Here is a 15,226-nt window from a genome sequence, read left to right on the forward strand (position 1 = left end):
CTCAGTCAGTAGAGCATGCGACTCTTGATCTCAAGGTCCTGAGTTCAAGGCCCACATTGGGCATGGAGCCTACCGGAGAAGGAGGACGAGAAGAGGAGAGAGAGAAGGAGGAGGAGGAGGTCAGTGGGGCCCAGTTGTGTCCCTACCATCGAATCCTTTGTACTACCACAACGAATAGCATGTACTAGGTGCTTAAGAATATTAGCTTAGTAGTTGTCAGCCCTGGCAGTACACTACAGTCACCACAGGAGCCTAAAAATATCAACACCCAGGTCCTAGTCAAAACCAAGTAAGAATTATTTCGAAGTACGGCCCCGGCATCTGTATTTTTTTAAGATTTTATTTATTTATTTGACAGAGAGAGACAGCCAGCAAGAGAGGGAACACAAGCAGGTGGAGTGGGAGAGGAAGAAGCAGGCTCCTAGCACAGGAGCCTGACGTGGGGCTCGATCCCACAACACCAGGATCACACCCTGAGCTGAAGGCAGATGCTTAACGCCCCAGGCGTCTGTATTTTTAAAAGCTGCTCAGGGAATTCCAACATGCAGCCGACATGCAGGATTGAGAACCCCTGTGTCAGATACAACTGAGCGAGTGAATGAATGGATGGTAGAAAACATTTGCTTGGGGTAGGATTTTCTTTTAGGTGGTTTTCTTTCTGGTTAGGGAAAAAAGGAGTTTGGGCTAGACTGATTATATATTACTATCCTGTCTTAAGAATGCGGAAAGGGTTTTCAAAAACAGAATTGAACATTTATCAGAAGGGACTCAGAGTGATCCAGCAACCATCCCAGTGTAACCAATGTCCCTGCAGAAAAGGGATGTGTTGGAATGGGAAAGTGCTTTAAAAACACACCATACCGGGGTACCTGGGTGGTTAAGTGTCTGACTCTTGATTTCGGCTCAGGTCATGATCTCAGGGTTGTGAGACTGAGCCCCGCGTTGGGCTCCATGCTGGGTGTGAAGTCTGCTTAAGATTCTCTCTTTCCCTCTCCCCTTCCCTTTCTAAACAACAACAACAACACCAAAAAACACCATACCTACAAAGGACGAGGGATTTCTACTCGTTTTTTGAGCTTTACTACTGTTCCAGGTTGGTTTTTGTAGTACTAACAAATGACCATCAGAGGGAGGCATGCTCCCAAAAGTGTTGCTTCCGTGGGCGTCCCATCTCTCACTCTGGGCTAGGGCAGAATCAGGTGTTTTTTTAACAACACCGCAGGTTCCCAAGGCTTAACCATGGAATGAATAAGTTGCAGGGTATAAGACAAGTAGCATATATTTATCTAAACCAGACTTAGATTTGTTTCAGTTCCCCAACAGTTTAAACATTTAAACCACCAGAAAAAAAAAAAACGAAGTGTGCGTGTGTGCCAGGCATCATATCTGCAACACTAAGGAAAAAATTGGAGTCTAGGAGGATAATCTGTCCCTCCAGCAACCAACACAACTAGAAATTAAGTATGCAAGCAAAACCTTCAAAAAGGGGTCTCTCTCCCTTTATTAATTGCAAAGTAAACGTTTGTCTTAGATCTTGAATTTCGAGAGTTACTAAGATAAGAGTTAGATCCCTGGAAAGAAGAGAACTTGGCTTCTCACTGCAACACTCATTTGTTGTTTTTCTTTGCACTTACCGGCACATGCCAGAACCACATGGATTTTCACACATGTATTAGGCTAACTAAAGTATGTGATGGGAACATATATAGTGCTTAGCCCTGACTGAGCCTCCCTTCCAAAAGTTAAGGGACGGATCATTAGTAAGGAAATACCTTTTGCAAAGGTTTAAGCAAATGCATTGTTTTGCAAAGCCTTTTAAAGCGATTGGTGAGACCCGTGACCACCAGGCCTCAGTCATTGAGTAATGAGATAGGAGCTCTTAGGCATGTGGAAGCCATATCTTACTTGGCATATAGGGATTATGTGGGGAAACTAAGAAACGATCTCCCAAAGAACACTGCTGTATGTCGTTCACAAAGTCAATAAAAACTCTCCAGAATGCATAAGAAATGGTAATGTCCACATATTGATCATTTATTTTATACTTCAAAACAAGCACTAGAAACTAGAAGTCAATAGGTTTATAATTTTTTTTTTTTTTTCAGAAGCGAGCAAGGAAAGCCAAGAGGAGCTAATACGGAAAAGCTCATAGTCCAGGCTAGCCTGACCTTTTCTCCTTTCCTTTCTGGCCCTAAATTTCCTTCCCAACCTTCTAATATTGCCACTCCTTAGAGACCCTACTAGTTCAGGGTTTTTTCAGTGTGTGGGCAAAGGAGAAGCTAAGGAAGGGTTCATGCTGGTCCCAGAGGACTCTGTAATGTCTGCTCCGTCCAGAAAATGAGCAGCTGGTTCCAGCAACCTGTGTTGTTAAAGGGTTCGCTTCAACCCTGGAATGGCGCTTAGCTCACTCCAGGGGCTCGCTCCAAACAGACATTTTCAGCTTAGAGGGATCTTGACTCTCATATTAGTCTCAAAATAAACTCCTAGCGATCATTCAAACAGAAGCAAAGCTCCTCTCCTTCTCGGTCCTGAAACATACTCCAGGGAAAGAGCTCCATCAGAACTTGCCTCTGTTCTGCTCTTTTCCTCTCAAAACAGGGAGCCTTTGCTTTCATTTCCACCTTTACAAGCCTGTGACACCCAAGTTGGGAGAAAGCCCAAGGCTATTCTACTGTGACAACTATTTTCTGCCAATACAACTGGACTAATACATCTTTTTTACTTAAACTCCTGACCAACAAGAAAGGAAACTTGTGACATTTTTATAGGGAAAATAAGGGGGTGTGGATAAGTAATGCCAATTGCTCTTAGCTTATGCATTTGTTTTAAGGCAAACAGAATCAGAAAACACTTACAAATGATTTTTATTTTTTATAAATCTCAAAAATATATTTTATGTGCCCATCTTCCAAGCTCACGAAGTACATTAAAAAATAAATGGAGTTAGTTGCCTTTTGTGTTTGTTTTTGTCACATCATCCAGCAGGATTTTGTAACAAGTCCCAGGTAACAAGTCCTTACCACACTTGAACAGGAAGGTTTTAGGATTTCTTTTTTCCTACAGTGAATTCACTAAGATCTCAGCCCATCTTCATTATCACACCTAGCCCACATGTCACTTGTTTTAATTTTGACCAATGAAAAGGGAAAAGAGGATATGAGAGAAGGAAAACAACGGAAAAAAAGACATCTTAACACAAACGACCCACAATTAATTGCAAAAGAGAAACTAATATCGACATACGTAATTGATATAAAGAAATCTTCGATTTAACTGCTATGAAACATATTCAGTCCTTACATGAAAAAAAAAAGCCCCTGATATACAGTCTTCCTATTTGCTCCCTTAACACGGTGCTGTACCAGTCCTGGGGTGGGATGCCTCTGGAAAGCATCAGGCCCCACCAGCTGTTGTGAAGCAAAATCACGGCAGTTGAGTTTTGACTAGAACCCGTCTCCACGTGGTTGACTGTGCCACAGGTATGTTTCATAACTGCCATTGCACTTGTTTTACTCAGCATTTTGCAGAAAATCAAATTCTAACTTCCCCTGATGGGGGACCCAGAGGCAGTAGGTTTCCATCACCTCTTCCTCTGCACACTAGACCCAATACAAGACGGGGACCTCCCCAGACATTCTGTGGGGACTAGTTTTCAGTGCGAATAAGAAAGAGCACGCATGTGCAGAAAAGCCAGCTCACACTCCCAGCTTCAGCCTGTCGCTCCAGGCGCCTCCACCCCAGACAACGGCTGCACCGCAGAACCCATCAAATAAGGGCTCATGTGGACAGACGGAAAAGCCATTAGGAAGTACAGCCAACTCTGTGTTCCCACATTTCCGGGACAGAAACCACATTCAGTGCAGGAGCGGTGCAAATTCACCGGGGTCAGTGCCTTTAAATCAACTGAGTGTCTAACCTCTTCCAAGATGTTACACAACCAAAGCCCATTTGGCGAGCTGAAGACTTTGCCCTACAGAAAAGTACACGGGTTACAGGGCTAGACCAAAGAGCCAAGCCCACCATGGACTTTTTCCATAGCTCTAATTTTTCTTATATGGAAAACTGTTCAACATATGACTTCTTAAGCATAACAACAAATAGCTATTATAATGTAACTTATAAGCAAAGTAGAATTATACCTCAATAAAGTGGGGGGAGAGTACAATGGTAAGGCTGAAAACTATCTTCTAAGGGATTATTGGTATTAGGTATACACTTCCTTTTTTTTTTTTTTTAAGACTTTTTATTTCAGGGGAGCGGGCAGAGGGAGAGAGAATCCTGAAGCAGACTCCCCACTAAGCATGGAGCCCAATGAGGGGCTGATCCCCGGACCCTGAGATGATGACCTGAGCCGAAATCAAGAGTCAGCCACCCAACCAACTGAGCCACCCAGGCACCCCAGCCATACATTTTCTAGGCTAACTCAGCATGCTTTATTCTGGGGTGATAAAAGCCACCAAAATATGTCTAACTTTTTCTTGACTCTTTTTCTGGGATCCCCGAGGACAGGATTGAGACCACCCTAACGAAGGAGAGAAGTACCTGGCACTCCATTTCCTACAGTCCAGAGTCCAAATGGGCCCCTGGCCTCAGTCCTCCTGGTGAGCCTCGGTCCACACACGGCAGGGGGAGGACTAAAAAGCACCCAGAGAAGAAGAGTTGCCTGCGTTGCTGAGTTTTCCTTTGTTTTGTATCATAAGATTACTTTGGCCATTATTTTCCCACTGAGGCTTGGAGTCTGTTTGTTTTTCCACAAATTAGGACAACTCAGCTCTTCTCAAATTCACTTTGAGGGCAAACTTAAGGTAATTTCTCACTTAGGTATGTAGCATCAAGTTGGCTTCCCAAGTGTCCACATGGGGATGCGTGCAAGCTACGAGCTCATCACATACGGACCTAGACCAAGACCTGGCTTTAGGGAGCACGTCAGTCCTTCAGACAAAGCCTGCACATGATTCCCTCCTGAGGACCCACAGGGGTTCAGACCCTGGGGGCCTAAACACAATTGAATCAGCTCTGCCCTTTTTTCTCCTATTTTGTGAACTTTTCACACTCGTGGGTTGGCCTGTGAGCCGGGTGCTTATGCCAGTAATTTTAGGAGCATGAACGGCAATAGAAACACATACATATGTCTACAAGTGGGGAGAAGTGGTGTTGGTGAGAGCAGATGCCGCAGGAGAAAATCTGGCTGACTGGGGGCCGGTTTTGCAGATATAAATGGAGTGAATCTGTAGACTAGAGCACACACTGGCGATTTCCGAAGCTATGTCACACCACTCAGAAGTTACCTGAAGGGTTTCAGTAGCTGCTCACCTTTACAAAGGTCATGCACTGGCTCATGTCTTGTCCTGGGCTGAGGGGCTAGGTTGCTGGGAAGGTCCCACCCTGCAGCACCACACAAGAGTGAGGTCATCACTCCCGGGACAGATGGGGGCCCACTGCTGGCCTCTCTCAGAGCCTGCAGTAGGGAAGGCCACTCTGGCAGTCAGAGTTTAGACTTTTTACCCACTGATGAAGTGTTTTTTTTTTTTTTTTAAGATTATTTATTTATTTATTCAACAGAGACAGAGACAGCCAGTGAGAGAGCGAACACAAGCAGGGGGAGTGGGAGAGGAAGAAGCAGGCTCATAGCAGAGGAGCCTGACGTGGGGCTCGATCCCGTAACTCTGGGATCATGCCCTGAGCCGAAGGCAGACGCTTAACTGCTGTGCCACCCAGGCGCCCCTGATGAAGTGTTTTGATCCAGAAGTCATTCAAACCCACAACTCCTTCTAAAGAAAGATAGGCCCAATAATCCCCAAAGGGGCTAATCGTTCTTTCTTCTCCCACATAACTGCTAAGGAATGTGTCATTTTACAAAGTAAGTTTTGAGTTTTGTCTTCCGCTATCCCAGTTCCTTTCTTCTTCATGGTATATACTATGGAATGCATGCCATCACTTGTTTCTTCTCGTATCCTGATATTGATGATAATCTCTATGTCTTGGGAAAAAACTACTAAATACAATCCTCCTGTTTTTGCCATCTTCAAATAAGGGACAAACTGCTCTGTTCATTTTATAGGAATGCTGCATTTGTGGGGCGCCTGGGTGGTTCAGTCGGTTAAGTGTCTGCCTTCAGCTCAGGTCATGATCCCAGAGTTACGGTCCTGGGATTGAAGCCCACATCGGGCTCCCTGCTCAGCGGGGAGTCTGCTTCTCCCTCTCCTGGTCCCCCAACTTGTGCTTCTGCTCTTTTCTCTTTCTCTGTCAAATAAATAAATAAAATCCTAAAAAAAAAAAAAAAGGAATGCTGCATTTGTGTGTACGTAGGTACTGATCCCTCATCTCTCTTAGCTTTATCTCCTAACTACTCCCCAATCTAAAACTTTGCCAGCACACAGTGGGTTTGCTCATCATTTCCCACTCATTGTTCCATTAGGGCCTATCCTAGCCGTTCACATGTGTACCCCCATCTCTTCTCCACTTGGCTCCACTCCTTCTTCAAAGTCTCTCTTCCCCATGGGCCTTTCTGACGATCCCCAACTTCCGCCGACACACAGGTCCACACTACACATTGGATACCCACCATATGTTGTCTGGGATTACTAGCTCTCACGTATCAAGTTGAAACATATGAAACCGACAACATTCAACTATTTTTGACCTACAAAACAGCAATTGGGTATGTTTCAATCTCATATATGCACCTTCTCACCCCAAATACAAGTTCTCTTTGCATCCCTAGTGTCTCCAACAGGCCCTTACACAGTGTAAGTGTTTGCAATTAAAAAGAAATTGACGGACTATTCTTAAATTGGCAAAATAGTAGATAAACTTCTATTTTAATCTGAAAATGTATCCTAATCCATTAATACCATCACCATGGATAATTTGGGATGTTTACTATACCACCCCCACCCCGCAAAAACATCCTACCACTGCCTAAAATATAAATATAAAATTTTATGGCACTAGAAGTTATGTCTGGAGGCGTTGCTTTATAAACATCACAGGGCTTTAATAGATTCTGCACTTCAGAAAGATCATTCTCAGAATTTTCATCAGTAAACTTTATATTCACCAAAATGTGTTTCATATTTATTACATAATTAGTTACACAATCCAGTAAGAAAAGAACATTAGAATATTGCACTTTATCTAATTACATTACATAGATTCCTCTGTCCCTCTCCCTTACTGCAGTCTTAATTCCATATATAATTACATTCATTATCATGATAAACTGAAACTAGATAAGGAAAAATCTAGAGAAAAAAATATCCATGGTTTTAAAGCTAAGAGACTTATATAGTATCCGATTTTGAGTGCAGGGCCCCATTGCTTTCCAAAATAAAAATATTCAAAATAGCATGTGATTATTGAGCTGATTTGCATATTCTGAAGAGAAAATACACTTACATCAATGGAGAAACAGAGAACTGGGCAGCCCGTTACTTTGAGTCCATCCCCACTGGTAGGCTCAGAATTATGTAAGGAAAGAAATTAGTATTTCATCACCTCCTTGCTCGGTGCTGCAGATGGATCAGTGAAGTCCAGATTTCTTTTTCAATGATTCCGTTTCTCAGAGCCGCATTATCCGCAGGTGATGAGTCATGCCTTCAGAACTGAACCCCAAGTACATTTATAGTGTTTTATGCTGAGCCTTTTATTCGTGTCGTATCAGAACACATAGAAGACTTCATCAAGCCAGGTAAACATCTACTAGATTGGGGGAGGGGGGGAAAGAACAAACTTATACTAATTGATTTGGATTTGCCACTTGTCATTTATAAGTCACTTAAAGCAAACTGTATAACTTTGGTTCATATTTCTTTTTAATCTTAAGATTCACAGAGTTCTGAAGTACCCTTGGTGAATACAGTCCATCTTAATGTCAAGAGAAAATGGGAAGGGGTCAAATTTCTTCCACTGGTGGTGGGCAGCCCACTTTCAATCCCCAAGCTCTTTTACTGTGGAGACAGCTCAAGAGGACATTTAAAAACGTGAGAGTTTCTCATCAAAGGTCTTCTTCCTTTATGGTCCCAAATACACAGTCAACTTTGGCCATCTCAATCTTGCTTTTTCTTGGCAGAAAACGAGAAGAGTCTTTCTGTTGTGAAATAAACAGAGGTCAGAAATGTATGTGAGAGGAAATAATTTCCATAACAACAATAATAATTACGAAGTCAGGAATGTTAAAATAATGTTAAAAAGGCAACAGAAAGGTTACATTGATTTAAGCAATGGTTATTTCAAGTGTTTTTTTCCCCATAGAAGCTTTAGTTTGGGGTAGGTGTCTGTGTTAGGGCTGAGAGCGCCTCCTGCTGGTGTGCTGAGGTAGTCCCGTGCAGAGGGCCTTTCCAGGCACTGTGATGTCAGAGGTAACATTTGGATGCTGCCTCTCCCATCCTTTCCCCTCTCCTCTTAAAGCTATACAACTTACCATTTTTAACTCTATCCCAAATCTTTAGTGCACGCCCCACACAAATACAAATTTTTAACAGGTTTTCTATTTTAAAACATTGTAAGAGGTTATGGTTGCTATAAACCTTCAGTGAGTGAATAGTTGGCCTTCAGTATTTATGAAATCTCAAAGACTAGGCCATGGCTTTGTCCCTGGTGAAATAAATGTGCCTCAATGGGCAGATAAGCTAAAAAAATTTTTTTCTATGAGGGATCTGTCTTGATAGACAGGCCCCATGACAAAGTGGTTAAAGGAACAAAGAAACTTTATTGGGTAAACAACAAATAAAGACTGTTTCAGTTCCAATACTGGCTCTGTCATTTACTTGCTGTGTGACCTTGAGCAAGTTACTTAACCTTTCTGTGTTTTTAGTTCCTTTGGCTAGAAACCAAGAAAATAATAATAGCTGGGTTGTTATGGGGATTAAATGAGTTATAACTGGAATGCAATTATAACAGTTCTTGGCTCAGGATAAGCTCTATATAAAGGTTTGCTAAATAAGTTGGAATTCAATATATTTGGACAACTTCTGACATGCTGGACCTGCTTAGAGCATGAGGGAGGTTGGCCTATTTTAGCATTGCTGCTCATCTGAGAGGACATCTGAATTAGTTATGATGTTGATCATAGTTGTGCTATGTGTTATCTGTTGTTCTAGAAGAGTGGCTCTCAAATTTGGACGTGCATCAGACTGGTCTGGAGGGCTTGCTAAACACAGATTACTAGCCCCTATCCCTGGGGTTTCTGATGAAGTAGGTTTGGGGCCTGAGAATTTAAATTTCTAATAAGTTCCCAAGGTATGCTGATGGTGTTGCTCCAGGAACCACACTTTGAGAACCACTGTTCTAGGATAATAGTTCCAGTCCTAGCTGTACAGTAGACGGCCACAGGAGCTTTTAAAAATTCTGTTGCCAGGCCCCTAGACCAATTAAGTCAGAGTCTTTGAGGGTGGGGCCCAGCCATGATTTGTTTTTAGAGCTCCCCAGGTGATTCCAATGCGCCACCAAGGTTGAGAACCACAGCTCTGTGCTAATCACTATGCTGCTGATGAATCTGAGTGATGGAGTGATTACTACCCACACTTTACAGGTAACGAAATTGAAGCTTGGTGCGGTGTTCCCCACTGGGATGCTTGCTGTAAATGCTGATCTGCTAAATCAATCTTTTGGAGTGGGGCCCAGGAATTTACATTTTAATAAGCACCTCAGGAGTCCCTTAAACATTTAGTTTTTTGATCTGCCTGAGGACACATCACCAGCACATGGTGGAGTTCTTATCTTCCGTCTCTGATCTAAGCAGCCAGAAATGCTGCTATTATGAAAGAGAGTAAGCTTTGCATTTAGTCTGTTTTTAAAGTTTTTTACTCAGCTTAGTCACTCAAGAAAGGACCTTATATTTTCATAAGTACTGTACTTATATACTTAGTACCTTTAAATACACAGCCGACTATGTAACAGGGGTGGACCGATAAATTCCATTCAAATGCTACTTGGAGGTCACCTTTATTTCACTTACATACACTAGGATTTGAACCTAGAAAGGAAGAGTTAGTTAAGGGCACAGCTCTGGAGTCAGAGTGTCTGCTTTCTTCCACCATTGATTACTGTGCAACCTGGGCAAGTCACCTAACCTCTCTGAGCCCATTTCCTCTAATGATTTATAGGACTTTGGTGAGAACGAATGTGGTAATCCCCATTAAAGTGCTTAGAACAGTGCCTGGCAATAAGTACCTACTAATGCTTTCTAATAAAAGACATTTACTGTTATTGTTATCTGCCCAACAGATCTAAATGCTCCAAACAGTATGTAATAAACGTAGAGACTGTTTTCTACAGAGTACACTGCAGAGAATTCATGAAAAGAAAATGTAAACCAGAAAGAGGATTTTTGAAAAAAAAATGCATGGAGTGTAGAAGAAAATCACTAAAGAATTTTATGTTCTTGGAAATTTTCTATGTAAAAATTCAGGAGAGCATGTCTCCTGGCCCTACCAGGTTCTACAGTAAAAATACCATACTTCTGTGATGGTCCTCCAATTGGCCCAATCCTACGTGGAGGAGCTTCTGAGAAAGAAAATTCTGGCTTACTCTTAAAAGTAGAATGACTCCGGTTACTTAAAGGGGGAAAAGGACAGATTTATCAAAATTATAATGTATCAATTACATAATTTTACTCACAGACCTGGCTTTGTTGAATGTGGTGTTTTTTACTCTTGCCTTGTTCTGGAACTTCTATCTGCTAAATAGATGAGTAAAATGTCAGTCAGCACAGCCTGGAGAAGCAAGAGCACAAATAATCTATTTAACTAGCACATGTTCCCTTCCACCATAATCCTCTTAATGGTCTCGAAGGCTGCCGGTCAGCAGGCACACCTGCTTCCCGTCCGCACATTCCCCCTTCATTTACAAATGCACAAACGTTGCAGAAATTGAGCCCCTAAAAGTGAAGTGAAGCTTCATGTTTAACAGTGGTGGTTGCCTATAGATTTTGGGATTTAACACAGCTTCTAAAAGGACTTCACATGAAATGAACTCCTAAATCCTGAAATAATCCACAGAGCCCCAATACATACACTGAATCAAAGCCAAATGGGGCTTTGATTAATCAGAAGACATCATGAGTCAAGTGAAGATCAAACGGAAGTTCAAGACGCTTGAATATACCTCACGTACATCAGCTAAACTTAATATAACAGTCAGGGTCCTGGCAGAAAACAGATGGCACACTCCTGAGGAGTGTTTTTTGAAAAAAGGAACGATTTAATGGAGGTGTGGACAGGATTAAAGTGAGTCAATGAAGGGATGCTGGAGCCCCCAGGGGCTAATTTTTACCACTCCTAGGCCTGAAGGGGCATGGGGAGCAGCTGGTACTGGAGGAGTGAGAGCTGCAGAGAGGAGAGGCCACTTCCAGGAGCTTGGCCCTCAGCAGAAGGCTGTGCCGACCACAGAGACCCAGCAGGGACAGACCTGGAGAAATAAATCCCTCAATCTCACTTTTCTTCCATGCTCCATCCAGTCTCACTGGGTTTTCCCATGGGTGACCCCAGTGGGAGTCCTGAGAACAAGATGGCAGCACACAGAGCTGAGTGTCCAGAGCACAGAGTGGGGTGGAAGAAAGTGGACAGGGAACCGGGAAAGGCAAGCAGCGTCTGGGACAGCCAGGAAATATGACCTAGGCAGGGCTCAGGAGAAAGAGTTCCCAGACTCTTCTTCGAGGAAAGGAACACTTTTCTTAAGCAGCTAGCATTGTGTGTGGGTCTCAACGTATCACTCTATCCCCATAAATATCTCTTTCCTAATTGCCTTTCTCCTCCAACAAATAAACCCCTTGACTCTGGATCCTCGAGTTTCCAACCACTGTATGGTAAACAGAGGCATTTGTAAATGAAAGAATGAGGTGTGAGTTAATTAAGTTGTTTCTTATTGCTTATTCTTCATGAGAACATAGAGAGGAACATTTCAAAATAAGCGGGATAAATAACATGACACTGCAGGGGCACTGTCTTTTAACTACAGTTAACTTAATGTTGTTATAAAATAGACTGCTTTGAAGGATGCAAAGGACTTCCTTTAGGTTGGTATTAATAGAAATGTTCATAAATTTGAAGTATCGGTTAATAATTTTTAATAATTTTTTTTAAAGATTTTATTTATTTATTTGACAGAGATAGAGACAGCCAGCGAGAGAGGGAACACAAGCAGGGGGAGTGGGAGAGGAAGAAGCAGGCTCATAGCAGAGGAGCCTGATGTGGGGCTCGATCCCATAACGCCGGGATCACGCCCTGAGCCGAAGGCAGACGCTTAACCGCTGTGCCACCCAGGCGCCCCTCGGTTAATAATTTTTAAAAAGCAATTATTAGGGATGCCTGGGTGCCTCAATCTGTTAAGCATCTGACTCTTGGTTTTTGCTCAGGTCAGGATCTCAGGGTGGTGAGATGGAGCCCCACATTAGCCATGTGCTCAAGGCAGAAGCTGCTTGAGATTTTCTCCCTTTCCCTCTCCCTCCCCCTTTACCCCACTCCCCACTCATGCTCTCTCTCTCTCAAATAAATAAATAAAATCTTTTAAAAAATCAGTTATTAAGTCTTGGCAAATGAGAAATTAATGCTCTGTTGCCTTACATGTTTTGCTATAGTATGACTGTTACTGCTTACAGCCTTACATTATAACTCGTAAGTAGCCTTGTGCAATCAAGTACAGAAGTTGGCGAAAACAGCTCAGAATCTTTCTCTCTCCTATTCTCCTTCACCTTCCTCCCCTCCCTATGTCGAAATAAATAAAACAGAACACACTACAAATGTTAAGCAATTTCTGATATAATCTATTTCCTTGACTTACTTGAATAAGGGCTTTAAATATTTTATATACTAGAGGGAATAAAGTTGGGAGGGGAAGAGAGCAAATCCTTTTTTCATAATGCAGTATTCCTATACCCTCTTCTTTATCAACAGGTAATTTCTTTTAATAATCTAACTACTTATTCCCACACAGTAATTTCCCCTTGGTTCTCTAAAATTTTGTCCACCTGCTATGCTCAGGCCATTCTCAAGTGGGCTATAATATACCTGTACTTCTCCTGCTTTCTAGACAACAGCAACTATTCGAAGGCTGACATTTCTGGGACATCAGATAACACTGCCCTTGCTGTTTCCCCTCCTCACATGTGACAGAAACACACTTCAAAGCATGATCTCTGAGCCCAGTGGCCTTTTACATGGTCTGATCTTGCCCAAAATGAAAGAGGAGTGGAGAGAAAAATATATATAGTGATGGCAGTTGGCATTGGGGGTGAGAGGTATGAGGCAAACCAGAATCAGAAAGCCATTTTGTTCTTTGCCATTTTCCAGAAAACCAATTTAGAAATTCAGAACCACTTTTTAGTAAACTTAAGGAAAAAATATACAAACTAATAAAACAAACTAGGTATGGATTATTAAAAATATAAATTGTTTTTTAATTCAGAAAATTAGTCACTATCTTATTCCTGATACCTCTCATATATTCAGATTATGGTTCAATATACAAGATAATAATAATGATATACTTTCAGAAACTCATTAGGAACACATTCATTGCATAAAATACATCTGTTTTCTTTTCTTGATGTCTTTTAGATTTCTTTCAATGGCAGAGATTGCTGGTAGCCTACTCTATTATCCATTCTGCCCTTCTTCCTTAGTAATACCACCCACATTTATTTGGAGAGACAACATACCCTGTAAAAAGACTACCTTTAGTAGACTCCCTTGCAAGTAGGTGTAGGCCTGTGGTGTGGCTAAATCTTGGCCAATGAGTCCTAAGCCGAAATTCTGTGGGACTTCAGAGACCCTTCCTTAAAGAAAAGAGATGAGCCATTCATACTCCATTCATACTTGCTGCCTAGAATGTGGATGTAATGACTGGAGCTCCAGCAGCCATGTTCAACATGAGGTAAAAGCCACACACTAAAGGTGGCAGAGCAGAAAGGTCTCTGGTGACATCATGGAGCCACTATCCCAGCCCTAAATTGCCTACCCTTGGGTTTCTTTTAGATGAGAAAGACACAAACTTTTATTTTACCTAGGACACTTCTTCTTTTGTTCTTTGTTATATATAGCCAAACCTACTACTAACAAATACACTTCATTTTTACATAAAATTATTCTTAAAATTTTGTTCAGTTAAAAGGAGCAAATAATAACAAAATTTATTTATTAAAGGTTTTTGCGTAGGAGCATAGCTCTAAAAAAGAATGTTACAACTTTTTCCCCTTCTGGTTTGCAGTTAATACTGCCATTAAGAATATAACATGAAGGACACCTGGGTGGCTCAGCGGTTAAGTGTCTGCCTTTAGCTCAGGTCATGATCCCAAGAACCTGGGATTGAGCCTCGTGCTGGGCCCTACTCAATGGAGAGTCTGCTTTTCCCTTTCTCCCTCTTCCTCTGCTCATGCTCTCTTTCTCTTTCACATAAATAAATCTTAAAAAAAAAAGTTACATGATTTTGTTGTATGTTTACATTTTTTAGTGCATTTATTAGACTTTAAATTTTAACAATCTCTTCAGAAATGGTTCAAGTCTTACCTGTGAAAGCATTGCCTAAAGATAAGTTAATTAAGTTAGCACTAAATTTCTTCTTTCAAAGCCTTTCTTCTTCCTAGGATAAAATAGTACTATTTAATCTGCTTCTAGGGACTATTTGCTTTATTTATGGGGTTCATTTGGTTAAAGTTTCCTTAATTTCTCTCCCCCTTTCCAGATTCATGATTATCAAAATCTTGGAATCTCTTCTGCCTTGCAAAATAGAGACCTCTGGATCCTAGTCCATACAAGCCTTTTATAAGTGATACGTGTCAGTTCAGACTTTATGTGCTTACCCAGAAAATGAGTGAATGTCACAGTCATACATTTATATGGCTACTTTAAGTACCACAAAATGACTTGTTCTGGTCAACTGTGCTTTGTGAGGAAGCCCAGAACTCAGTATACATTCAAAGAGCTGATCTGTCTTCTCTTTTCTCTTTCCGGGGTCTCATTCTTCCCAGGGGTTTGTAGCTGAAATTTCACGTTGAAATGTGAACTATCTCTACAACATCCCCTTGAAAACCCAGGGTTGTTTTTTTTTTTTTAATTTTTTATTAATTATTTTAGAGAGAGAGTGAGAGTGAGCAGGGGGAGGGTCAGGGGGAGAGAATCTCAAGCAGACAGCCCCCCCCCCACTGCTGAGTTCAGAGACTGATGAGACACGGGGCTTGATCCCAGAACCCCGAGATCATGACCTGAGCCAAAATCAAGAGTCGGACACT

General features: G+C 41.8%; 1 protein-coding gene across 1 annotated transcript in view; it reads right to left on the bottom strand.

Moving 5' to 3' along the window:
* Positions 1-7,996: 7,996 nt before the first annotated feature.
* SNX31 (sorting nexin 31) overlaps positions 7,997-15,226 on the bottom strand; it is a 61,062-nt gene continuing 53,832 nt past the window's right edge. The window contains exons 13-15 of the mRNA XM_011237336.3: positions 10,625-10,681; positions 8,987-8,989; positions 7,997-8,089 (exon numbers count right to left, since the gene is read on the bottom strand). Coding sequence (XP_011235638.2) covers positions 7,997-8,089; positions 8,987-8,989; positions 10,625-10,681 — 153 coding nt within the window. The remainder of the gene's footprint in view (positions 8,090-8,986; positions 8,990-10,624; positions 10,682-15,226) is intronic.

The sequence above is a fragment of the Ailuropoda melanoleuca genome, chromosome 9 (assembly GCF_002007445.2).
Source record: "Ailuropoda melanoleuca isolate Jingjing chromosome 9, ASM200744v2, whole genome shotgun sequence".
Taxonomy (NCBI): domain Eukaryota; kingdom Metazoa; phylum Chordata; class Mammalia; order Carnivora; family Ursidae; genus Ailuropoda; species Ailuropoda melanoleuca.